The 27335-nt window shown below is 38.7% G+C and overlaps 1 protein-coding gene across 3 annotated transcripts in view; it reads left to right on the plus strand.

The window, feature by feature from the left end:
- AMPH (amphiphysin) overlaps positions 1-27335 on the plus strand; it is a 123888-nt gene that overhangs the window by 71608 nt on the left and 24945 nt on the right. For all 3 annotated transcript variants that reach the window (XM_054273546.1, XM_054273544.1, XM_054273545.1), the window contains exons 4-13: positions 2748-2842; positions 8127-8222; positions 9575-9682; positions 10064-10149; positions 11788-11863; positions 12747-12829; positions 17013-17151; positions 18614-18742; positions 23573-23680; positions 26351-26374. In XM_054273546.1, coding sequence (XP_054129521.1) covers positions 2748-2842; positions 8127-8222; positions 9575-9682; positions 10064-10149; positions 11788-11863; positions 12747-12829; positions 17013-17151; positions 18614-18742; positions 23573-23680; positions 26351-26374 — 944 coding nt within the window. The remainder of the gene's footprint in view (positions 1-2747; positions 2843-8126; positions 8223-9574; positions 9683-10063; positions 10150-11787; positions 11864-12746; positions 12830-17012; positions 17152-18613; positions 18743-23572; positions 23681-26350; positions 26375-27335) is intronic.

The raw sequence follows: 27335 nt of genomic DNA on the forward strand, positions 1-27335 counted from the left end.
GGGAAATGGAAATTTCTCCATCCTTCAGGCTAGATTATCCTGCAGGGGAGTGAGGAGACCCCACAGTATATGATTTTTAGAGCCAACATGTTGTTCCAGGTCTGTCTCGTTCTCCATGGGAGCTTGAGTACATTGGAGCTGTGATGGTAAAGAGTCACCTACCCTGCCCCTTCTCTGGTGTGCTTAATGGGAATGTCCCTGCACTGCCACCCCCAGGACCCCTATCACAAGGAGGCCTCTAGAATTTTTTGGAGGCTCCAGGGACAGGGACTCTTTCCTCCCCATAGAAATAGGGATCATGTAATCTGAGAAGCTCAATTTTCTGGATTATTTAGTAACATTTTTCCTAAGTGATTCAAATTTGGCACCTTTAGCTATTAAATAAAGGCCCCAATTACCAAGAAGTACTATTGAATGAAAACATTGATACTAAATGTAAATTTCTGGCTGTTCGTCAGCAGTAAAAATTCTTCTCACATTTCTTAGTACTTTTCATATTTCTTAGTACTTTAATGACTTGCTTTTAACAATTTCTCTCTCTCAGTGATAACAGTTAAAAACAGTCAAGAGAGAGAGCCTGCAGTCTATGACTAGGACACTAATCCTCTTAAATTTAGTGCTGAATAACACATAAAAGGTATCAGTGTGGAAGGAATACCTCTATGTGAAAACCTGCCAAACAAAAAATCATTAGACACCGTAAGTTTATATCCACAGGTATGAAAAAGAATGGGAATTCACTGGATTGGTATTTACCTTTTCCCTCATTTGGTGTATTGCAGTAAACCTGGTGTAGATACAGTCAGAGGGAGTAGGATGTATGATATTAGCCTGGAAATTTCAGATTGAAGCCCCTGACTGAAAAAGCCAAATACTTTACTGCCCACTTGCCTGACACTGCAGCTGGATTTGACTGATGTTTTTTACAGGAATGTGGTGGAATGAAGGATTATCCTATTCTCAGAACAGAAAAAAAGTGTAAAAGTTGGTGCAGTTTTGCTCTAACTCAAGCATGGCACATTAGGTGTGTTTTACTTATTCTCTTCAGCCGATATATGCCTGAGTCCTGCAGTACTTAAGAAAGAAATTCTAGGAAAAGGTGTCAGCGTGGTCTGTGACCAAGCTGAGTGCAAGCTGCAGGAGGGATTATCCAGCAGTCATGCTAGCCTGCCCGCCACAGGAACCTCTGCCACAGGTTTGCCACTCAGAGTGCTCAAGGGCAGAAGTTCAGGTATCACAAAGGATCAAGTGTGAGCAGGGATGAACAAACCCTCCTGGTTTGTATGTTCACCCTGACTGGAGAGAAGCAACTTTCTTAAGCAAAGAGATACTCTACTGGTTTTGCCTTATCTCTTGAGTTTATTAATTTGCAGCGACATTAAAGATTTTAAATGAGTCCTGCCTGAAAATATATGTGAAGATCATCTGTATTTTATTGTAATTTGGCAACTTCTAAGGCAAAAATAACCAAAAAATCCTTTTTATTCAGGCGAACACTTTCTTAGCTGGAGATATATCATCCTAAGAATTAACCATGAAGGAGAAAAGGAAGAAATACATCTTAATTCTTGTGCTATCCTAATAGTCTAAGATGAGCTCTGTCATTAAAAACCACTCCCAAGACAATTTCTGAAGAGATCAGATATTCTGTTTTGCTTCAGTACCTTTTGATTTAAGGGTGAAAGCTTGTACCTCCAAACACCAGTATTTCCTTTGTACTTGTTCTCCCCCATGCCATTCTCTCTTTTGTACTCAAGGACTGAGAACAAGCATGTACTTTCAGCTTTTTTACTATCTGTTTTCTATCCTGTCCATTCCATAGCCTACTATTTTCTTTTAACTGTGCATCCCTGTATTTACTTTACTCTCATATTAACAGCATGTGTTTTGGGAGTGCATGATGGAATAGCAACTGACTAGATCAAGTCTGGTCTTCTACACACTCAAGTTTCAAATCAGTTTTCCTTTTCTATTTGTGAATGTTTATTTGTGCAGAAAATAAAACTATTGATGTTATTCCTAAATTCATTCACTGAGCAGTTAAATCTGAATATCATACTTAGAGATATTTTCAAGATAGCAAACAGATTTTGACTAGAAAAAAAGCAGTGTTTTTTTTAAGGAAAAAAAGTTAATGCTATGTAGGAAATTGAAGTATTGAGATTTTCCAAGGAAGTCGAAATAAAAGTTGACATTTTAAAATTTTAAAATTACTTATTCTGAACTCTTAGAATGTTAGAAAGTTTGGTTTCACTGGATTCAGAACTATATTCAGAATCTAATGGAATCATGCTGTATCAAAATGCAAACTCCAATGCCTTCACTGAGGGTGTTTATTTATTCATTGGGGTCAAACTGATCTCACTGAAGATAGATTTAGGCCCTTTCTCATAGTGTCATTGAAGCTATTTTACGTTTAAACCAGTGATAAGTATCAATAGTCCCTATTCTTGTTCCACTGTTGAGCAAGAGCTCCCATAGTGACTGACCAGTTTGGCTTCACACAATCCTCTGCAGGCACCACCCTGTTGCAAACATAAATAGGCACTGGGCTCCACAAACTTCTAAACATACTGGTGACCATACAAGACTCTTCATAAAACCACGTCCATTACAGTGCTCTCCCCAAGTTCAGGTATCTCTTTTCTAAATTTGCCAGAGGGAATACCATAGTGGATACATGTAGCTGAAAATAAAGATAAATATTTAGTTTTCACTTACATATTCCTCATTCTGCCTAACTGCAGGAATGCAAGATGCCTCAAAGAAGCTTACAGAGTCTCTCCATGAAGTGTATGAGCCAGACTGGTATGGACGTGAAGATGTGAAAATGATTGGAGAGGTAAGATGTATGGAAAGAGGGAAAAAGTATTTTGTATGCAAATGGATTAATCTCAGCTGTTAAGGAGAAGTGTGCATCCAAAATTTACCTTAATCCTTCATGTCATGTTAAATCCTGTTTTCTCAGCATATAAATTATGGATCTTGTGAAATGCTGCTGGCCAGATGCAGCACTTGCAGTGTCTGTTGTATGAACTAGCTGATAAAAGCTCCCACTGAGATAACTCAGTGTGAGCAGCATTGGTCCTGACAGCATTTGACTGACACGTTTTTACAAAGGTATCTTACATGCAATTTTATAGTCAGGATTCTCAGCTCAAAATAATGTTAAAAAATTATCAAAGCTGCTTATCCTTTTGTGCTGTGTAACAACTGTTGAGCCAGTGGTACTAAACAGGATATCTTATGAGACACTCACCTCTCTGAGAAGAAAACGGAATTTAAAGGCAAATTAGAGTTCAGGCCATTATTTATTTTTACTTTTTACCTTCTTCCAGTGATTAGAGTTTTCTAGACAACACAGCAGGAATTTACCTTGAGATGCTCTGAAATGCCTGCTTAAAGAGCCTCAGTTCTGGAGGAAATCTGTCAGCAAATGTGATGATGGTGACAAGAAAGTGCAAATGGTTGTCAATGAAGCTTTTAATCACCTGGCATTCAGTTTGCAAAGCCTCCTTGATAATACAGTTAATAGTAAACCTGACTACCGAGCAGTGTATAGATTGCTTTTTTTCTCTATGGATGCATTCTCCAATATTTCCCTCTGCAAAGGGTTTTGATGTTAAAAGTACCCAACCTCCAAACTGCCTAATTTAAGATACATACTTTTTTGTTTGATTGATTTAGGGGTTTTATATTGTTTTATTGTATATTTATTTTATATTTATTTATTAATATTGTTTTATTGATATATATTTATCTCCTGATTTTTTTTGGATACAGAATCACAAAGGTAGATTTATGCACCAATTAGAGTGGCAAAAGCTCTAATTGATGCATAAATCTACCTAGCTCTATAAGTTAGAACTTAAACTTTATTCTGTAAAGGATAATAAAAAGTGGTTTTATAAATATATTTCTATCAAAAGAAGGACCAAGAAAAACTTCCATTCTTTATTGGACATGGTGGGGAATACAGTTACCAAAGGTGAGGAAAAGGCTGAGGTACTTAACAAGTTCTTTGCCTCAATTGCCAACAATAAGACAGGTCATCCTCAGGACAGATGGCCTCTAAAGCTAGTAGGTTGTGCCAGGGAGCAGAATAGATCCCCTGTAAGATCCTCACTGACTGGAGCAGTTAGTGACCTGCTGAGCCACTTCAATGTTCACAAGCCTGTAGGACCAGATGGGATCCATCCTGAGTGATGAGGGAGCTGGCAGAAGAGCTCACTAAGCTGCTTTTCATAATTTATCATCAGTCCCGGTTATTTGGGAGGTCCCAGTTGACTGGAAGCTGGCCAATGGAATACCCATCCATAAGGACTGAAAGGAGGATCCAGGAAATGGCAGATCTCTCAACCTGACATCGATGCCTGGCACAGTTATGGAACACATCATCTTGAGTGTGATTACATAGGACCTACAGGCATGGCCTGAGGACCAGACCCAGCCAGATGTGTCACTCTTGCACCGAGAATGACACAGGAACAGGCAAGAGGCAGTATTGTAGAAAGAGTAAAAGAAGGTTTTATTCAAGAGAACTGTGTGGTTTATATAGAGTTATACAATACATTCTATTTGATTGGCTAGTTAACAAAAACACTTTTCTTATACACTGTCCTTGAGAAGAACAGAAAGTCTAAGTAGAAAAACACCACTTGCAGGTTGTTTACACTAACAAGTTATCACATCCTTACAACTTCTTGAAAATTCTCACAAGCTGCTGTGAGAAACGCTTGACGTTTCTCTCTCTCTGTCCCATGGCATCCACACAGATGAATTTAGGAGAGGCAGGTCCTGCCTAACCAACCTGATCTCCTTTTATGACCAGGTGACCCACCTGGTGGATGTGGGAAAGGCTGTGGATATTGTCTACCTGGACTGAGCAAAGCCTTTGACACTCTCTCCTATGGAATAATCCTGGAAAAGCTGACAGCCCATGGCTTGGACAGGTGCACTCTTTGCTGGGTTAAAACTGGCTGAATGGCCAGGCCAGAGTGGTGATGAATGGTGTTGGATCCAGTTGGTGGCCCGTCACTAGCGGTGTCCCCCAGGGATCTGTGCTGGGCCCAGTCCTGTTTAAGATCCTTACTGATGATCTGGATGAAGGGATCGAGTCTACCATTAGCAAATTTGCAGATGACACCAAATTGGGTGCCAGTGTCAATATGCTGGATGGTAGGAGAGCTCTGCAGGAGCAGCCTGGATGGGCTGGATCAGTGGTCTGAATCCAACGATATGAGGTTTAACAAGACAAGTGTCAGATCCTGCACTTTGACCACAACAACTCCCTGCAGCACTACAGGCTGAGGACAGAGAGGCTGGACAGAGGCCAGTCAGAAAGGGACCTGGGGGTACTGATTGGCAGCAGACTGAACATAAGCCAGCAGTGTGCCCACATGGCCAAGAAGGCCAATGAGATCCTAGCCTGTACCAGGAATAGTGTGGCCAGCAGGACTGGGGAAGTGATTCCCTCTACTCAGCACTGGTGAGGCCACAACTTGAGTACTGTGTTCAGGTCTGGGCCCTTCAATTTAGACAGGATGTTGAGATGCTGGAGCATGTCCAGAGAAGGGCAACAAGGCTGGTGACGGGTCTAGAACAAAAGTCCTATGAGGAGCAGCTGAGGGAGCTTGGGTTGTTTAGCCTGGAGAAAAGGAGGCTCGGGAGATCTCTACAACTGCCTGAAAGGAGGTTGTAGCCAAGTGGCAGGGTCAGTCATTTCTCCTAGGAAACCAGCAACAGGACAAGAGGACACAGCCTTAAACTATGTCAGGGGAAGTTTAGGCTGGACATTAAGAAGAATTTTTGCACATAAGGAGTGATTTGACATTGGAATCACCTGCCCAGGGAGGTGGTGGTACCATCTCTGGAGGTGTTTAAGAAAAGACTGGATGTGGCACTTAGTGCCATGTTGTAATTGATAAGGTGGTATTTAGTCATAGGTTAGACTTGATAATCTCAAAGATCTTTTCCAACCTACTTGATTTTGTGATTCTGTGAGCTCAGCCTAAAGTAAAAAATAATTATGTATCTGTTCAGTTTAGGTTATAAATGATAATTCCAAAAGGGATCCCCTTAAAAGACCTTATTCTGTATGGCAGGAAAGATGATGGCCTAAAGAATCCTTCAGCAATGTTGTTTGAGTCCATTAGCTTTCAGAATCTCCATTATTTTAATTTGTTCAAAATACGTTTCAGCAAGATACAAAAATAGGCAGTTGCTTGCTACGATCTAATGCTGTGATGCTTTGTAGACCACTGTGATTAAATGCTGTGTTAATAAATTAGGGGTTTCTTTAAACATGTTTAATAGATTCTAGTCATTCATTAGGGACTCTGTTAGAGTAGGAAATGAATGAACCAAAAGCTGGCATCACACAGCATTAATAATATGCCACATAGTAGGTTATGATAAAACAAACAATTGGGAATAGTTTTCTATTACGCAGGACGGCCACGTGTTTCATGGGGTCAGTGGTCGGAGACAGGGACAACACACACTCCAATGTCCATGTGGCAATAGAGACAGTTTATTATATGAACCCCTCTTTATAAAGGGGGTTTGAAAAACCCTGGTCTGATCTTTGATACCGCCCAGCTCCCGGATCAGGGAGATGTCTACAGTTTAGGATGGAATGTAATTGTTTGAGGTTCCTGTCTGTCAACCCAGGGGCCAGTTTACGGAACCGGCTGGGGTTCTCATTTGTAGCCAAATTAATTGCCCAGTACAAGCCAGCTTGCGGTGTGACATAATGTGACAGTTTTGCAGACTTGTCAGTGAGGATAACAGCCCTGCAGAGCAGTGCTTACACCCATTAACCTTCCCTTTGATGGGAAGGATGTTAAGTGATTTTTGAAAAGTGCAAAGAAAGGGGGAATCAGGATGTTTAACATGTGCTAATGATTTGTTCAGTGGAGAATCCAGGACCACAAGCACTATGTCTATGTAACATTATTTGCTTCTAATAAGGAATCTTACTCATTGAGTCCTTGTGACTGTGGTCACAGGGGTTCTTGAATGAGGGAAGAGACGAGAATGTTGACTCCATGATTAAAAGGCTTGATTTATTATTTTATTTTATATATATATATATATATATATATATATAACATTATAACTATACTAAAAAGAAATAGAAAGGAAAAGGTTTCCTCAGAGGCTAGCTAAGCTAAGAATAGAAAAGAAAAGAAGAATAACAAAAGGCAGCTCTCTTGGACTCTGTCCGAGATAGCTCTGTCTTGATTGGCCATTAATTATAAACATTCAAGATGGCCCAATCAAAAATCCACCTGTTGCATTCCACAGCAGCAGACAACCATTGTTTACATTCTTTTTCTGGGGCCTCAGCTTCCCAAAAGGGAAAGTCCTAAAGAAAGGATTTTTATTGAAAAAGATGTCTGCGACAAGTCCTTGTCACATGAGCTGCATTAATATGTTCATGAAAGTCAGAAAACAACAGGGGGTTTCTCCTAGTGACTAGCCCAGAGCTCCAAAGAGGACTGGGGAAAAGCACTGTACCTTCAGGGCAGAGGAGGGTGGCAGAGGTGCAGATTTTGTTTATTTTGCCAGCTGATGTTGAGATGTTTCCTATCTGTAATTCCAGTTCTCCAGCAGCACAAGGTAGAGTTGTTGTCTGCATCAGCCATTCCATCAAATGTACCTTAATGGCACAAAAAGAATGAGGTGGAAAGACCTTTCCCTTTATTTTCTCTTCTATTTTTTTGTTGTACTTCCTTTCTCTGTAAGCAAGGTTCATCATCAGGGAACATACTTAGACATAAAAACTACACCAGGTACAGATTCTGTGTTGCTGACCCTCAGGGACCTGAAACCCCAGGGAGCACCTTAAATCCATAACATCCTTATTTTCACATAGCACTTAGTATTTGAAATAATGAAAACACCAACTAATTATTAAGTTTAATCTTAATTTGTTGTGAATTGAACTTGCAATATCAAGGTATTCCTTTTCATTCGCCTTGTGTTTATGCTCTGATTTATTTCCATAAAGAACATTTGAAAACTTCAGAAAGATGAATCTTTGCCAATTACATTTGTATTTCTCCTATGTTTAGAGTGGCATAAAACTACTAAGTACATTTTTCTCCTTTCTACCTTTTCAGAAATGTGATGAACTTTGGGAAGACTTCCATCAAAAACTGGTGGATGGGTCATTGTTAACGCTGGATACATATCTAGGACAATTTCCTGATATCAAAGTAGAGTAATGATTTTCTGTAAAGGACAAGTTTTAAAGTTCTGCTGAGTTGCAAAATAAATTGAAAATGAGATTACAAGCAAAACAGTGAAAAAGGGTGGGAGGTGAAAGTCCTGCTCTCCTGTAATGTACAAGATATTGTTCTGTAAGTAAATTCCTGACATTAGGCAGGACTGATTTTCCAAGCGAATGAAAATATTTCTCATGCAGTAGTACATGGAAGTAAATTAGCCTTTGTAGAGGCAACTTCTGTGCTTTTTTCTGCTCCTGTTTCTTTGGTATGAGATAATTTTAACCAATTTCAATAAGGCCACATTAAGCTCTTTGGCTATTAAAATGCCAGACAAATTACATGGAAAGCAGGCTTTCTGTTATTGGCTAGATAGATGCACCCATGAGTATCTTTCTTTTATCTAAGCCATGGTTCCTGGCTTTTAATTAGTTATAAAAAGATTTTGTAATACACATCACGAGAGAATGTTATACAATTCTAGCCTCTGCCACATGCCCATCTAGTGTACAGTCCAGAGAAATGACTGATAAATGAAATGTGTGAGGATAAAGAAGCACTATAGGTGAGAGGAGATACTTTTATATTTCAATATGACTATATGGGCATAACTGGATTTTTTTCTGTGAGGGTTTATAACTGAGCAGGTAACACACAGTCATCCCCTTTGTAATTTACATCAAGGACTAAAGAAAAAATAATCTTAGAATACCAAAGAATACGAACATTAGTGATATACAGTTCTAAACTCACTTTTAAATCAAGCTGTGATTATGCCCTCTCAGCATGTGGATTACATAGCTTTGTAAAGTCTATATCAATGTATATCTATATCTATAATTTATATCTACATCTATATCTATATCTATATCTATATCTGTATCTATATCTTGAACTCCAGTATTTTAGGTATGCGTCAGAACAACTATACAGAGAAGTATATATTAGCATTTTTCCAACTCTAGAAAAACCGCATTAATTGCTGAATTTTCACACTGTCTATAAGGGGAAAAGATAGTGTTACCATGAGTTTAACAGGTTCACTGATTCTAGAGAATGTGAAAAGTCTTATGTAACACTGATACCTCAATTCTAAGGCCTGTAAGCCCTATACCCATGAAAACCCTCCCCAAACTATTTCTAAATTGATTCCTTATTTAAAATAATGTGATTCAGTTGTCATTTTTACCATTTCCATGTTCTTTCTACATGATATAATAATTCAGATATTAACAACAGAGAAGGGAGAATAAAAACATGTCAAAAACTAAATTAACAACATAAGTAAAATGGCTTTTTTAAAACTGCTCCTCATATTTACTTTCATTTCTACCCCTGTACAGACTCGCATTGCAAAACGAAGCAGAAAGCTAGTGGATTACGACAGTGCAAGGCATCATCTAGAAGCCCTGCAGAGCTCAAAAAGAAAAGATGAAGGCAGAATCACCAAGGTAGAACAACCAGAAACATGCTGGTAGAAGACCTGGGGAGATTGGGTGGTATTTTTTTCTGTACAGAGACAGAGCACAAAATTTCTCTTCCTTTTACTCCCTTAGAAATAATGATATCTCTAAGCAAAAATGTGTATTGAGTACTTTGGTTCATGTGATACTCAGACTCACCTCTTTCACTAAGGAGTCTTGTTTTGGACCTAACTTCCTCTCTTGATGAGACTGAGGGGACAGCATATCCTGTATTGGCCTTGATGGTGTAAGAATGAGTAACATCTTTTGTTAATAAAAATTATAAAAGACCCCCCAAGAAAACAACACAAAAATAATTTTAGTTTTGTTATGTCATAGTGATTTTAGAAGTCATCTGTTTTGGTTTAGGCAGAAGAAGAATTTCAAAAAGCACAGAAAGTGTTTGAAGAGTTTAACACTGACTTGCAAGAAGAGCTGCCATCTCTGTGGTCACGGTAAGCCTAGAGACATACTGCATGCAAGGCTTCAAATGGGGAGTAAGGAAAGGGAATCAGGGGATTTTAATGAGCTGACAGAAAATGGATTGCTGGATTGTTGAAGATTCCATCCATTACCTTTCTGAATAATAAAAGGAAAAATGTATGCAAGTGCTCCAAAAATATATGTAATGTAAGTGTATTTATGCTTATTTTTTTCAATGTATGTTGGCACTTAAGATTCATTAGCATGTCTTCATTCTAAGATGCAAAAAGATTTCCATTTAGTGAGTAAATAACTATGCTAAAGCACAGAGTAGTCTGTGGTGATTTTGGTCAACTTATAGGTCATTTTTTATTATAACTACACCAGAAGACACATTTTATAGTTCTGCACTGATGTTAAATAGTTGTGATGTTAAATGATTTGATGGCATAGGTCATTCAGTCAAGATGTTTAATTATGAATTGTTTATACAGAAAATGCAGACAATATGAATGGGAGAACAAAAGCGGTAGGAAAATAAGCATCTCATTAGTGTGTTATGTTCTTTAACAGCTGGCAATCTGTAGTGAAAATGTGAAGTATCCTTTGTCTTCTCAGCCTTCTAAATTAAATCCTGTTAATTTCAGACCAACAGAGGATTCCCCTGCTGTGTTTCTGCCTATTTCAGTGTAAACCTTCTTAGCATTTAGGGATATTTGTTTTACGGGCCTACTAAAAGTAAAACTGCATATGAATGACTTAGAGTGAGGGCCCTTTTACTTCAGTAAATTTTGTGTAAAGAAGTAGTAGCTAGTCTCAGGGAAAGGTAGAATTTAATTTGAGCAATATGCATAATTAGTAAGCAATTGCTTTCAGAGTCCTTTATTTTAGTTATTAAAATTCTTCAGGAAGAAAATTATCTATTGTGTTGACATTTTTTCAGGCTTATATTTATTCCAAAGACAATTTTTGTTAATCAAAGTTGGGAGAAATTATATATGGAAGTTTTAAATAGGAAAAAGAGTAAAACAAAACATAAGAAAACAGCTTCTACTTTTGAAATGGGGAAGTATGTAATAATTCACCCCAAGTAAGCACATTCTTGACAACATGCACAGAAATGTCTAGTCTATATTAAATTCTTTTCTTTTATATACATGTGCATGTGTTTCAGAGCTGAGCTTGGGACGCCCATGTCTGGGCTGTACTGGGCTGTACTGAGCTGACCCAAGATGCAACTGCATCACCTTGATGCTGTGATAAGATTTGGGCACAGGGGCTCACAGGGCTGGAATGGTACCTTTCTCCTTTCAAGAAATGGTTGTGTGCTGTCTGGCAGGAGATGGAAGCCCAGAGCATCTTGCCTTTATTGTCCTTGTGCTGTAGTTGAGACCATGCTTTTCCACTCTTCTTTAAAAAAAACTGAAGACATCTGATGTGAAGTAGTCTCAGCTTGGTTGACTGGATGGTGTGAAATACATATCTTAGCACTAATGGAAATAATCATGAACAAATTAGTCTGAAATTTTGACATTTCATCATTTGTTTTGCTGAGGTAATACTCAAGAATGTTGTTTGTAGTCCAGAAAACAGTTAATTAATCTGCCTTTGTGCCCCTCCCACACATTCCTTTTATTCTCTTTTTCCTTTCTTTGTGCCATCCTTCGTAGACGAATTGGCTTCTATGTGAACACCTTCAAAAATGTATCCAGCCTTGAAGCCAAGTTTCACAAGGAAATAGCTTTAGTGAGTAAAACTGACTACTATCTCATCTATAATGGATTATGATATGCATGAGAGCTAAAAAATACCTTATAGTAAAAATCCAGCGGAGGCACACAGGAGAATTTGCCATAGATCCAGATTTGTGCTATAATCATAATATTCATTTCTACTTGCCATATTTGTTCTCTCCTTAAGGAAGGAGCAGCCCCTACAATTTTGGACTGCAGTGCATTATCAGTTGTAGCACTAAATTCACTTTCTGTTTTGATAATTTACTGTTGCCTTCAGTATTTTTGCTGTGTCCAATTGCTAAGCATCTCTTTGCTTTAATCAGCAGGAAAAAACATGTCAAATATTCCCTTCAAGTCTGCTATATGCATTGTCAGCAATGCAGTATTTTATCAGTGACTGTGAGGCAAATCAAGCCGTTTGATTGAGGATCTTGTGAATGTACCTGGCTAAATAGTAACATATTATCTATAGCAACCTTCAAATTGGAGCCAAAATTTTTTTGAAAACTCACTTTACTGAAGCTCTGTGAAAATTTGGATTAGATTTTTGAGGGGAAAACAGAGATCTTCTTGGCTGCCCATGTTGCTTTAAACTTCAGATGACCTCCTTCATCAGAGCTCACATAGCAGTCAGCTATACTTATGAACTTGTTCTCTAAAAAACAGCTCATGTTTTTTAAGAACTGCTATTATCTTTGATTCTATGGATTTTGATGGGTTTCTGTTTAGGCTTTTGCTATGCATGGCACTCAGAATTTTTGGAAGGTTTTATACTGTAACATAAAGTTATCAAGTTATCATGTATCAAACCAGATTTATCATTTTAATTGTGTCTTTTTAAATCATGGTTATAGTTGTTCACATAAACTCAGGCAACTGTTTTGTTTTCACAGTTATGTCACAAACTATATGAAGTGATGACAAAGCTGGGGGATCAGCATGCAGACAAGGCCTTCACCATTCAAGGGGCACCAAGGTGAATTTATTGCCTTTCTAATTAATTGCATTGCTGTAGGCTTTGTGGGTTTCAGCATAGGCAGTAACCACCTACACCATGTGTAACACCTACACGTGGTCACAGGCATTATTTGTTCAGGATGGTAGATGAAGGTATCTGGGATGAAGTTCTTCTCAACAGGAGTAAATATGCAAAACTTCCTCCTTCACTGACTATTTTTCTAGAAAGTCCTTTCAAAAACCAAAAAGAATGAAGGCTGTTTCAATTTAGCCAAGTTCACTGTAGACTGTTACATCAATTTGCACCAACTAAGTGTATAGCTCATTTATTCTTAGATGCTCAGAATGTCAGAAAATCAGCTATGTTGCTAACTCTCATAACTTGTTTAAAGCCTTGAAATACTGAGATATATTTTTAGCTCCTATTATTAGGTGAGAATCCCAAACTTTGAACATCAGCTTTTATCTCATCTACTTACGGGGAAAATTAAAGATCTGAGGGTACATCATAAAAGCAAAAAAAGCTGAAATAAAGAGAATGTCACAAAATACCATCTTTTTAGACTTTCAAGAAAAATCTTGTTTTAAAGCACAAAACCAAAAGGAGTTTAAAATCAAATGGTGCTTTCTAAAGGTCAGTGAATGCCAGTACAGTATTTCTGTACTGGCAACAGAAATGTACTTTCTGTACTTTCAACAAATGTACCCTTTCTGCCATAATTTTATTTCTAATACTGATGTGCAGAAAAGGTTGAAATGTAAAACAGTGAGACTTATAAAGACACAATGATATTTAGAGTTAAGATATATAAAGCCTGAATTTCCATTTAATCCCAGCTAAGTCAGAAGCAATCCGAGCAATGTTTTACAGCTTTTCACATGCCACTCTAAGGGAAACCATGGGGGATTTTTTTAATGGATTTCTTGGACAAAATCAAACACAAACGAGATTATATCTGAGAACTATTTAATGATTAAGAAGGATATGTGTCCCCACTGGAGAGGGATAGAAAGTTAAGCAGAGAAGGGAAAGGAAAGACGGAGTGAGAGGAAGGAGGCCAGCGCCAGAGCGCTACGCCATGGCCGCGGCCTCCACCGGCGGCACGCACCGGCAGGTGGCGCCCGCGCTGCCCGCCGGGGGAGGCTGCCCAGCTCTCGCGAGAGCGCGGCTGCCATGGCCGCAGCCGGGATGCGATGGCCGCAGTTCAGCGGCGGAGGGACGCGGGGAGCAGGCGCTGGGGCGGGGCGGCGGGCAGGCTGCGGCGGGGAACCCGCGAAGCTTAGAAGAGTAGACGGAACAGAGGAAGACAGGGCCAAGAGTCAGGGAAGAAGCAGGCAGCAGGGGCCGACCGAGGCAAGCCTCTAGACGAGGCACTCGGCTCAGGAACAGGCAGCGGGGGGTGGTTGGACCGCCGTTCAGTGCTTTTATGTGCTCAGGCGCCTCCCACAGGCCGCTCCTCGTGGGACCACCATTGGCCAGTGAGGGAATTTGCGCTGGACAGCGGGGGTTTCCCCCTGCAGAGGGAGGCTCTGGCAAAGCAGTGAGGGAAGGTTTGGATGCCCTGATTGAATGTCAGGCGAAGTCCCCATTCTTTAAAGAGGTTGCCTGCTTAGGGACTGTAATGTCAGCGGTCTCCACCCCTCATGTGTGCTAGGCACTGTGAAAAACGTCAATCACTTGTTTTTAAAATTTTAAAAGTTTAATAGTAATAAAACGGTTATTAAAATAGTAACACAATTGGAGTAATAACAATTTGGACAAATTGAATTAAGACAATATGAGACAATAAAAACAAAGAGTTACGGACGTCCCGGTACCTTTTTCTGGGCATCACGAGCCCGAAAAAGGACACCCGTTAACAAAGGATTAACCCTTAAGAACAATAGCCCGTTGCATATTCATACACCTCATACATGATGCATAAATTCCATTCAAACACAGGATTCTGTTTGGTCTTCATCAGCTTCTCCCCTCTAATCCTAATAGTGCCTTCGAGGTGGGAAGAAGTTCGTTTCTTCCGATAAGAAGGCCATAAATTCTTTTTCTCTGAAAGAACTAGGTGTCCTGTGGCTGCCATCTCGCTGCAAGTCCTTTCGTTTAAACAAAACATCCTACATAGCATAGTTTCTATTTTAACAATTTTTATAACCTAAAACTATATTTAACACAGTACTTAAGAAAATTAATGCAGCACTGCTCTCTAACACAACACATATTATATTCATTTTAATATTTGCGAAAAGCCAATCATAAAATACATGCATTTTTCACAGGCACCTTCTGCACGTCTTAGTGCTCAGCCCATGTAGAAATTTTCCACCCAGTGTCAGAAAATCGGTTTATAACACAAAAGCCAGATAATGTTGAGGCATAAATAAAAATTAAATTGGTTCCTGGCATAGCTACTGCTAATTTGCCCTCAAGATGGAGGTAGATTAGCAACAATTAAGACTAACCAAGCAACATCATGTCTGCCTCAAAAATATGAAAGATATTTCTCCATTTGTTTTGATCTCACTTTGAAAGAACAAAGAATGAAATCTGAAACTTCTGACATAATGCAAAATTCAGAACTACTTTATAAGCACATCACTAGAATTTGTATTTTAGATTATTTCAGTGATAATCCATGCTCGTATATTACATATTGCCTTCGGCGCTGTTAAATTTGGCCCATTTAGGATGGACTCACAGTCTGGACTATGTTCCCATAACGGATTTGTAAAGCACTTTTATGCAATGTAAAATAATGTAGTGTTGGAAGATTTCAAGCACGTTGTGTAACCAGCAGGTATTTTATCCACCTCTGTCTTTTAGACCATGTCCAACATGCACATGCCTGTTCCCACTGAATTATTCCTTCCATCACTCGGAGCAAAAGAATTATGCAACAAAATTATTTTTGCTGCAAATTACTAGATGTCATTTAATGTAGTGTGAACTTACTTTAAAAAAGCTTTCTAAAAATCCATTTTTTCAGTTACTTTCAGTTACTTCAGTTACTATGTTACACATATCCTCTTGCTGTCCTGTTTGCAGAGCCTAGTGTGAAAATCTGGATGGATTTTGACTTCCCTTATTAGTGATGATACTCTAAAAGATTCTGAAGTGGGTCTTCATGAGATAAAATAGCTTTCCATTTTAGATGCATGAGAAGTTGATACTAGACAAGTGCAATATCTAATCTTTCCTTTAAAGAACTGCATAAAAAGAAACATCTTAAGAACTTGTGTGCTGCTCAATACTCTGTCCTGAAGGCAAAGATTGCACCCTGGAACATAAATTTCTTAATGACTGCTTATTTTTTCTCTTTTAATATTTCCACAGAAAGAGGTGGTGAGTGTGAGCTGAGTTTGTCCTTCCAAAGAACGGTTTTTCTTGTGTTAGCATTAGGATCATGTTTATGCTGTGGTCTCAGTTGGGTAGTGCTTCTGCTCTCCCTGAGTACGTGTATGAGTCGCTTCTGCTGAGTACTGTGGTTGTTGAGTACTGTAATTCATAGCCTCCCTCAGTGTAAGCTTTAAGCATATCTAGGTAGCTGAATATGTTCTCAGTGTTTGCACCAGGTCCTTTCATGAGAAGTGCAGATGCTTTCTATTACTTCATTAGATCTTTTCTTAGTATCAGCAGAGCTCTGTTGAAGTCACTAGACTGCAGCTTGTTTTTAATTGTTGTGATTTGTCCTTCTAAGTAGTGATATCTTTATAATAATCTTGACCTGTGTTCTGTTTTATTGAAACCTTTCTGAAGTTGCTGAGCTTTTAAAATTATTTGCAGTATTCATTATGCCTTCCTGTGGGTTTTTTTATCTTCAGAGTGTTCTGTTCTGTGAAATTAAGACAGTAAATCCATTTCAAATTTTGTAATAGTTATAAATTTATAAGTGAAGAGGTATTTCAAGTACAGATTCTGAAAAATGCAGGTACTCATTTTCTTCAAGTTAGAATGATCAGGTAAACAGATGTTCCAAAAATCACGATCATTCAAAATTAAAACTTCCTTTGACACTGAATCTTAATTGTCTCTTATTGCAATTTTAGTTTTAGTCACTATATAGTGGCTTCATTCATCTCCAGTGTGTACTCTCTTTTGTGGTCCCTGACATTATTTTAGGGATGCAGTTCAACTGTTGCAATAAGATTTTGAAGGCTATAAGTCAGCAAGATACATATGTCTTTGCCATTCCTTTGCTTTTGTCTAGTGATTCAGGTCCACTGCGCTTTGCAAAAACACCGTCCCCACCAGAGGAAGTCTCTCCCCTGCCCAGCCCCACTGCTGGTCCCAATCATATGCTGGCACCAGCGTCTCCGGCACCAGCCCGACCTAAGTCACCTACACAGGTAAGGAGATACCTGGCACAGGGACCCGACCTGTGTGCAGTGAGAGATGGCTGAGATGATGGATGTGGTGGATTTTTCATCAAGGTTGTGCCTGGGTAGTGGCAGGGAGGCAACTGGTTCTGTTGCAGTCTGTTCTGTTCGTCAGTTGTTCATCCCTGTGTCAGAACATGAATAGAATTTTTTTTTTATATTAGAGGACTGGTGAATTGGTGGGACTTGCAGTGACAAAGCAAAACACTTCTTAAAAAGTTGCAATGTCTCTAAGGAGCTATATACCAGCAATGACAGTTTGAAAATCCTATTTCTAAAACCTCCTTGTGAATTTTTGTGCATTATATATTTCTGCTCTTCATTCATCTTCAAATTTATGTTTACCTGGGGAAAAATTAGCCAATGAGTACTGCTGATCTGGCCAATCTCTAAAACAATGAAAAATAAAGCTAGTTGAAATACTGCTCTGCTAATTATTGATTGTTAAAGTCTTATTGGTTGTTTTAAACACTGATTGGGACGTTTGACACTGTTGTAATCAATGGAGTAAGTTCTATTCTCACTAGTATTGGTAAAATAAGAATTGGTTTGATTCATCCGTTCCATCTGTAGCATGAGTTGTATATGATACTTCAAAGACTTGTGTTGATGTTCTGGATGTTTGTGGAATTGGGATAGCTTCTGTGCTGATTGCTGTTTCTACGCTGTCTGCACATCAGAAGAAAATTAATTAATTTAAAATTAAAAATTAATTAATTAATCTAATGAGCATGCTTATTTTCTCTGGTCTCCCAAAATGTGACAACTCACTGCCTGAGTATTCACCTGGTGGGACTCGGCCTCATTGGTGCCTATGGTGTTATATTCCTATACTTTTTTTTCAGTGGATTTATTTTCTTGGGGTTTTGATAGATTTAAAAATCATCCAGTACTATTTTGTATTATTCCAAGCAATTAGTTTGTCAAAGCTATGTGAATCTCTGGAGAGCAGGAGGAATGTAGTGAACCTTTGAAGTGCTATAGGTCCCAGAGACGATATGGCCCTAGCATTAAGTACTCTGTTAACAGGTGGGCAGTGACAAAATCCCAAAGCTAAACACAGATGAACTCAAGAAGCCAAAAAGCTGCAGAGGCATTGTTCCAGCTATGGGCCACATAGAAGAGCTAATGTCTTGCGCTGGGTGCCTGTTGCAGCAGAAAAAAACCAACCAGGACTTGCTTTTGTATCAAATCTGAAACCTTGAGTTTTAATGACTTTGGAGCATAGGGTTGTTTTGCTCTTCCCATAATGTTTATGTCCAAGTACTTGGTGGTGAACAGCTAAACAGTTCCATTCCATACATGGCTTATTCCCATGGCTTATTTAGGGTGAAGCAGCCAAAGTAAAAACCTAAGGCAATTTGTTTAGGTCTAGTCTAAAGATTTTCTTTTATATCTGAACTAGTCTGTGACATTTTTGCTGTCTGCCTAGCTGAGGAAAGGTCCGCCAGTCCCACCACTGCCTAAGCTCACACCCACAAAGGAGTTGCAACAGGAGAACATCATTAACTTATTTGACGACAACTTTGTCCCAGAAATCAATGTGACAACCCCATCACAGGTAAGCCTCAGTGAATTGTGTAGCAGTCCAGCCGTGTAATCACCCTAAGTTCTCCAAGACTTCAGCCCTGGGGGCTGATCTTCATGGGGGGGGAGGAGGAGAGTGAAGGTACAAGGCAGAGGCACAATTACCACTTTCTGTTATCATGAAATAGTTACACATATGATGTTTTGCCTTTGAATAGGTCACACATAATCACTCAAAAGGGCTAACACTGCTAACATATTGAAAGAAAGAGCAGTTTCTGAGAGGTCTGACTGAAAATACTGTGATACAGTCATGTTTGAGATTTAAAGGCATCCAGGTTGTGTTACTAGCTGAGAGTTGATCTAAGATGCTTTTTTTTCATGCTAAGCATCTCAAGTGGAACTTCACAGAGATCCTTCATTACTTCTGTTTCCTTCATCAAAATCTCTTCTGTTTCCTTCATTTAAAAGTATTCTGTCTTTCTGTTGAGTGATTTTTAAAAAATGAAACTCGGCTGGTTTTAATAGGTATAAAAACCAGCTAGATGATTCATTCACTTGGCTTTGCTCATAGAAACAGTAGCTGCACAGCAGAGAAGGGTTCAAAATTCATTTTATCTTATAATGATATTTCTAAGTTGCATATAATAAACAGAAAAGCCAGAATTGTGCAAAATAAGTCCATAAAATTTGTAATCAGCTGTTCAGCTTTTACCTAATTGAAGTGATTACCATTTTTTTTCAATAATGGACCCTTTCTTTCATGGTAACTGTACTCTGAAATCCGAGCCTGCGTCTGATAGATTGGATAGTATGTAGATCTGAAGCTTGTGCAGAATGTAGGAATGTCTGTTTTCATTTGAATTATTGGTTTCTTCTAACTCATTTGACAACACAGGAGAACAAAGGCAGAGCAATGAAAAATGCATTTTATACAATTTGAACATGTGATGCTTTGTTTTCTTGTGGTAGGGAGAAACAGGCATTGCTGTGTGTAGAGATCTATTTGGAAAGGACTTATTTTTCTTCAAGTTAAATTAAAGAATTAAAGGCTACTTCCAGAAGGTAGCTGCTGGTAGGCACTCTTTCTGAAGGGATATGTCAGGCATCACTGTACCCTGCCTTCTTAGGAATTAATTACTGTAGGAGCATGAGCCTTGAAATCACTGGTAAGAGTTGGTGTAACCTGGGCTAGATATGGCCTCTTGCATTAAATACTGTATCTAACTAACATGTGTATGTCAGGCCATCCAAGGAAGCAGAAATGAAACTGGTTTGCTTTTCCATTAAGAGATGACACCAGAACAAGGCTTTAAATTAGTGTAAGTCACATTTCCAGAATCCTTATAACCTTTCTGTGAGAGATTGGCATAGAAATGGAATGGCATAATTAAAGTGGGCGTGCTTCTGAGAACTGAAATCTTTTCCTCGTCTCTCAAGGAAAATGGATCTCCCTTTAGTGGGTGACTTATGTCCTTCCCTCCTCCACAGTCAATGACCAGGGAGTATCCTAAGCTATTGCCTGACCACCTTCTCATCAATCATTTGCACTTCTGCCTCCACAAAACCCACCCACATCACTAAAGCATCTTTACTATATTTGAGATCTCTGAGTATGTACGGGCATACTCAAATAATGTGATGTATAGATTTTGTATCCTTGTGTATGTGAACCAGTTAAGGAAAATATATATAGCATGAAATCCACAGGAAATATGGCCTTATTCCTCTTATGTTTAGGGCTCCTCCCAAACTCTCTAAGCCCTTGTTGAGCAGTATGGAGAAAGCTATTTGGCCTGCAGAGCCTGCCAATGATACTTCCCAAGGGATCACCACTGCTCCTGCAGACACTGGTCCTGCAGAGGCACAAAACCAAGAGACAGATGAGAAGAGCTTTGCTGCTTTAGTACAGTGTTTGGGAGAGGATTACACACAGGCCAAATTTTTGTTTCTTGAAACACAAATATCCTGTAATTGTTGTTGTTCCTCCTTCTTTACTAAGCAGTACTGATGCATTCACTACATTAGCGCAAGATGGTGAAAGGCAGCTCTGCTTGGTGATGTTGAATATTTGTGCACTGATTCAACAGTTATTCAGGTTATTCATTGTCATAAATGGAATTAATTACTGCCTAGTAAAAGAAGGAGGTGAGAAGATGAAATATCTGGTTGACCAGATGAAAGAATCATTCAGAAATGTGTGTTCCTTGCTTTATTTCTCCTTTTCTTCACATCACATTTCTTCCTACTGTCCAGTTACTAACTTGGTCATTGTAGGCCTTTATATGCCCCCCTACAGATACATAATGTGTCTGAGTGTGCCTGACAGCTCTAAAGTGAATGGTCCATAACTGCTAAAGCTATTTTAAGGCTTCTACAGATTGTGTACAGAGAGAGGGTAACAGTTCTTGTAGTCCTTGAAGGTTTCTTGTGCCTTCTTCACACCTTGTATATACCTCTGAGTGGTACAGCCTTGCTTCTGCCACAGCTGCTTCTTTCAAATGTTTAATTTATTCATGCTTCATCATGCTGTTGTGGAATAAATACAGTATATTTGGCAGACCTTCCTGTCATAGCTTTGTCCCTTATTGAGGGATTTCCTGAGGTTCCTGTTTTCCCTGCATCTCTGAGTAATGCAGTATCTTAGGTACTCTGTATGTTTATTTGGGGCTTTGTCATTAAAGTCAAGATGAGCGTTCTCTTCATTTTGGTCTGAGGGGCATGGGTAACTTGGCAATCAGTGATCAATACCCTGTGACTTCCAATACCTTATCTGGTCTATGGCCTAAAGAAGACTCCTGTTAATTTGATTCAGTCCTCAAAGGTAGAAACTTCATTCTCAAACCTCAGTGAAAGGAGATATCTTTTATGTCTCCATCCAATTCTGATTATATGCCAGCACATGCTGTTGTGTCATCAAGTTGTATGACCATATGAGTATTAGTGCCTCAAGAGCATATGTGACGAAATCTAAATACACTCGATGGAAGGCATGAGAGAATAAACATAATGTAGGTTACTGGTTGGAGTGGCGGGTTTGACTTTTTAAAGTGTGAGACTATAACGCTGGCTTCAGTGTATCAGAATGGTTATCTTTCATCACCAGTGATGCCAGCAGGCCAAAGGAAGAAGATAAATCAGGGCAAGCAATGTTGGTACTCCTGACACCCTCTTCTACTAGTCTCTTAGCCGCCATTCTTTTGCTGCTCTGGGGTTTCCTCAGCATGATTTCTACCAATTTAGTAAGCAGACTACTTTGCCACAAATTTATTCACTCTTTCAGCATGTGTACCTTTTTCACATTCACATTACCTGAAGCCAAGAAGGTCCCCAGCTGGACCCTGTGCCACATGGAGCAGCACTACTTCTTTATTTTACATTTTCCCCCATCAACTTTGCTGCCAACTGCTTTCCTGCCTCCCTGAAGAATCAGGGAGTAGCCAAACCTCTCTGCCTCTCACACTGGTATAGACATCACCCCTTATCACATCACCCCTAGCACCTCTTATAAACTGAAGAGTTCTAGGTCACTCTGTCATTCCCAACATGGGAGCTGAGTAGTTCTTTTGACCATGTTTGCAGGTCACACAGAGAGTTAAGGTGTTTTGTGGCATAATGGAAGCCAATAATTACCTAACTTTGAACATCTGTTTACCAACAGTAACAATGATTTGGAACATTTATAGTCTTAAATGTTTTAATAACAAAGTCTTTGCTCATTAATTTTACTATCATTGTCATCATCACTATTATTGTTATCTCGTAGTTTTGCTGGGTTTATATGTGCCATATTGCAGTAGACTTGCCCAGTCATACAAGCTCTCTCACTGTTTAACTGAACAACTAGCAGTAGGCAGTACTTGTTAGCAAGACCAAGATGCTTGCCTAGAATATTTACAATTATAAATTATACAACAAACAGCTATAGTTTCACACTAATAATTCTATGGTGAAACACACTAATAGTTTTTTCAGATTAATTTTTAGCAGAAAAGACCTGTAGCCCATTGAACATATATATGCATATATATTTTTATAGTGACCTCAGAGGCCTTGGCTAATTTATTATTTGCAAACCAAAAAAGACTCTACCATGGTAATCTGGTTTAATAAGAGCATATCATAGAGTCATGAAATGATTTTGGTTGAAAGAGACCTTAAAGATCCTCTAGTTACATCCCCTCTGCCATGGACAGGGACAGCTCTCACAAGACCAGGTTGCTCAAAGCCTCATCCAACTTGGCTTTGAACACTTTTAGGGATGGAATATCCATGACTACTCTGGGCAACCTTACTTGGCAACCTTCCAGTGGGCAACCTTACTGGGCAGCCTTACAGTGCCTTACTGTCAGATGTTTCCTAAAGTTTAGGGCCAAAGACAACATTAATTGTAAATTGCTATACATGTTCAGAATTAAAACTTAATTCAAATGCCTTTAGATCCTTCTGTATTGGCTTTTTACTAATGTTTGTGTTTGGGGAGAGACTAACTTATTAGAATATATGGACATTGGGTGTCATTTATGTATTATTTAACTTTGATGTATGTCTCAAAGCCCTTTAAAAGGGCCTTCATCATCAAGTGATGCACACTCAACACTTCTTTGAAAGGGCAGTGACTGTTTAGCCTGAAAAGGCAAAGCTCTACTACAGAGAAAACAAAGACATCACCTGAGTGAATCTCATAAAAGTAAGACTTGTACTAAAACTCAGGAAAATCTTCAGAGCTTCCTCCCCTTTGTGTGCACCACAGCTAGTAAATCTGTGGAGTGTTTTGTTTCTTTCTTGATAATTTTAATATTTTACTGCCCATAGCAGCTTTTAAAAGATAAGTTTTTCAAGAATTATATTTCTCTTCTGAAAGAATGAAGTACCTGAAGCTAAGAAAGAGGAATCGTTGCTGGATTTGGATTTCGACCCTTTCAAGCCAGAAGCAGTATCAACAGGAGCTGGTCATTCACCCATGTCTCAGGTATCTCTTTGCCTCAACATACTCGAAGCATATGAATGCAATATACTGTGCTTGGTAGAAAAGCTTTGCCTCATTAATTAATAGGAAGTATCTGAAAATTTTATCTTCCTGAGAAGCACAAGTCAGCCTTCTGTCTTCCCCGTCAGTAACCATGTACTTGATGATGTACTGGAAGGAGAGGAAATTGTTAGGTGGTAAAATGAGATGTCTGCTGATGAGAATGGTTGCTGGTACCTTGGCCTTGACTTTAGCATGCTATTACTTTCCATTGTTACAATAACTCTTAGTGTAAACATTATTATTCTCCAGTGCTTGTTTTTCTGGCAACTTTTCTGACCTGACTTTGATTCTTCATGTCTGGAAAGATGCCTTAGAGGACTTAGGTCTCATGGAGTCAGCATGCAGTTGCTTTACTGTGATGGAGTTTCTGTATCAAGCAGTGGTATGATCTGAGTGCTTTTGCTATTAATCTACTTTAGACCTAATCTCAAGGAAAATTAGAGTATGGAATAGGGTGTTTTCAGGTAGAATGTTGTGTTATTGAAAGTCTACATTCAATAGTAATATTTCTAATGATAGTTTTTGCAGCAATATGAAAAAAAAAAGATGAAAACTAAAAAAAAAAAAAAAAGAAAATGCTAATATATCAAGTTGCTGATATTCATTGGCTTATCCTGCAAGACATGGTATTTTAATATCTAAATTCACCCTCACTACCCAGAGGGCAGGTAGCAAAGTAGGGGAGATCTCATGGCCAGCATGTCTGTATTCCTGTTTTGTACATAAGGAAACGATGTTAATACACTGTTAGCAAGACCTATCATTAATCTGGCTTGTTCTGTGAGACATGAGAAGACTTATCAGCTGTTCAGAAATGCAGCACTGGAAAGGAGTGAGAAGACAAGAAGCTTTAAGGCTGAGATGGTCCTGATTCTCTGCTGATCTCTACCTCAGTTAATTTCTTATTCAGTGTGAAGCCCTAGTTATGTAATGAGATCTGTAGTGATCTCTGACAAGGTATGTGCTGTCAGAAAAAAGAATGTACTGTCAACACTCTGAACATTAGCTGAATTTTCTTATTGAGATTTGCTACGAGAAGTTTTCCATTCTAGCAAAAGCTTTGTGCATTTTACTTGTTATGCTTTTTCTCCCTTTAAACAGAGAAAAGGAAGGGGAAGGCAAATGACATTCCATAGCATTCAGCAGTTACAGAAAAGACTAAGTGGGACTTTGCTAACTACTCCTTCAGCTTGTTTTATAATAATGCTGATTAGAGTAGTGAGATCATTAAACAAAAGATACTTTTATGACAGAACATATTTGTTCTGACTCCATATTGTACAGACTGTAGCAAAGTTTATTACTTTGGTGAAAAGCAGTTATTTTATATTCAACTATGCCACAAAATACAGAATATAATTTTGTGTAGAAAATTTGTATTAAAAAAGTTACATAATAACTTTTCATCTAGAGCCATAGGAAGAATTCACTGAGCACCTTTACTCGCTCCTTTCACCTTTCTGCAGAACAAAGGCATATGAGAAAGAATGGTCCCCATCTACAAGAGCTGTGGATGGGTCAGAACACCGTGATTTTAGAAGGGAAGACAGCCCTGCAGTCTGGGTCTTGTTTTCCCTGGAACTGACAGGGTCATTACTATGGCAGTATAGAGGGAATGAAACCTGTGGCTGCAGAGCCCTGTGCTTGCAGGGAGATTAAGAAGAGAGCCTTATATGGTATTTCCATATGTCTATAGTTTTTGCTTCATTCATGGATATTTCCATTCAGCAAACAGCTGAGGTGTGAATCTGAAGACAGGAGTAGTCATCTGTGCATGATACCTTGGAAGGCCTGGCATGACTTGTCTGTTGTTAATTTAATTAATTACCTCCCTCCACTGCTCTGCCAGGGTGATCCAACCACCGTAGGTGAGCCCTGGTCTGTCCTTCCTTCAGCTGCTTTTCTGTTTCTATGGCTGCATTAGAAGGGACCTTTCTAAATCTGTCTGGTTCTCTTCTCTTTTGATACGAACCGGCAGAGTTCCGTCTCATGTGGTGGGCTATAAATATTTGGCATGAAGTCTGCTGCTTTTTTTTCATTTGTCTGTTTAGCTCTTCTGTTGAGAGGTCACTAGCATTGATTAACAGACTGGACAAGAAAAAGAAAATATTAGTCAACTTTCTTATTTCCTTTCACAAATAGTATGCCTTTTTCCTTTCTAGTGTCAGTGTTGTGAGGAAGGCCACTTTCAGTAGACAGCTGTGTCATTTTTAACTGGCTAGAAAACCCCAACTTTGTAAGCTCTTTAAGGCTGACACCTTGCAGAGGCTCGTATACCTATTGAAAGTCACTCAGTCCCCAGCTCCAAACCTGGCCATTACTCATGCACACAGCAATGTGAGTTTGCTGGAAAGCAACAAGTACTTTGAAGTGGAAAATACCACCATGCATTGCATACTTCCCATCCTTTATAACCAAAAGTATTATGCAGATATGTACAGACACACACACACACGTGGACATGTGCTAATATATAAAATATGTATGTACTATAAGCATGCTTATAAATAAGTTCTCCTTGTTTAATCGGCATTGTTATGTAGCATGCTGGACATAGTGTACAGGGATGGTATTTTTCTGACAAGCTCTTTTTTTCACTACTTTTTCTAGACATTGCCGTGGGATCTATGGACGGTAAGCCTGACATACATAATAGTATTTCTGTGCCTCTGATTTTGTAACTTAAACTCAGATTTACAATTCTTTTACCAAAATCCAAGATAAAGAATTCACAGACCATGAAAAAACTCTTTCAAGTATATGAAGCCATTCGGTATCTTTTAAAACTAACAACAACAAAAAATAATCTGTTTCTTAGCCTACAAAACCTAAAGGATGTCAGAAATCAAGGCTAAAAGATTCATAATCACTACAGCTAAGTGTGTTGCTTTTATTATGCCCAAAGTACAGCTATTAGAAGGTAATAATGGATATAAGTCACTTGTTTTAAATACCTGACGGTGTCCATTAACCCAGTGGACAACCATTTTCTCAAAACCAGGAGTAACGACAGAATTTGTCTTTGTGGGCAATACAGTGAACTGGAGTTACTCCCAAAAGAAAACGCTGCTATAGGAAACTGAATGAATCCTTCCTTCTTCCTCCTGGTGCCAAATCACATTAAATGATCTGCAGGAAGAAAACAACCCATTTTTGTGAGCTTTCTTTTGACTATATGTAATGGAGTTACCTGGGTTGACTTGATATGGAGCCTGATATGTTCATGTTTGACCTTTTGTAGCTTCAGCCAGTACAGAAATCTGTGAACATATTCAGATACACAGCACTGTTTTTTTCACATTCCACATATGATGTACATTAAATGCGTATGTCCTTATATTGAGTGAGGTTAAATAAGGCTTGATAAAAACAGTCATGTTTGTAGGCTAGCCAAAATTTCAAGGCTGCAAATATCTGGACCACATGAAATAAACCAGAAATGTTGAGCATGTATTGCTCTAAACTTAGATTAGATAGCTTTATTAATGTCTTCTTTCTGCACAGTTTTATTTATAGTTTTTTAATGTTATGTATTTATTTATTATGTATTATAATTTTTTTCATCTTTGCTCTATTTTTAAAAAAGTCCAGTGTG

This window comes from Melozone crissalis, unplaced genomic scaffold, assembly GCF_028551555.1.
Source record: "Melozone crissalis strain CALT ecotype California unplaced genomic scaffold, PUWL_Pcris_2 ptg000016l_1, whole genome shotgun sequence".
Classification (NCBI taxonomy): Eukaryota; Metazoa; Chordata; class Aves; order Passeriformes; family Passerellidae; genus Melozone; species Melozone crissalis.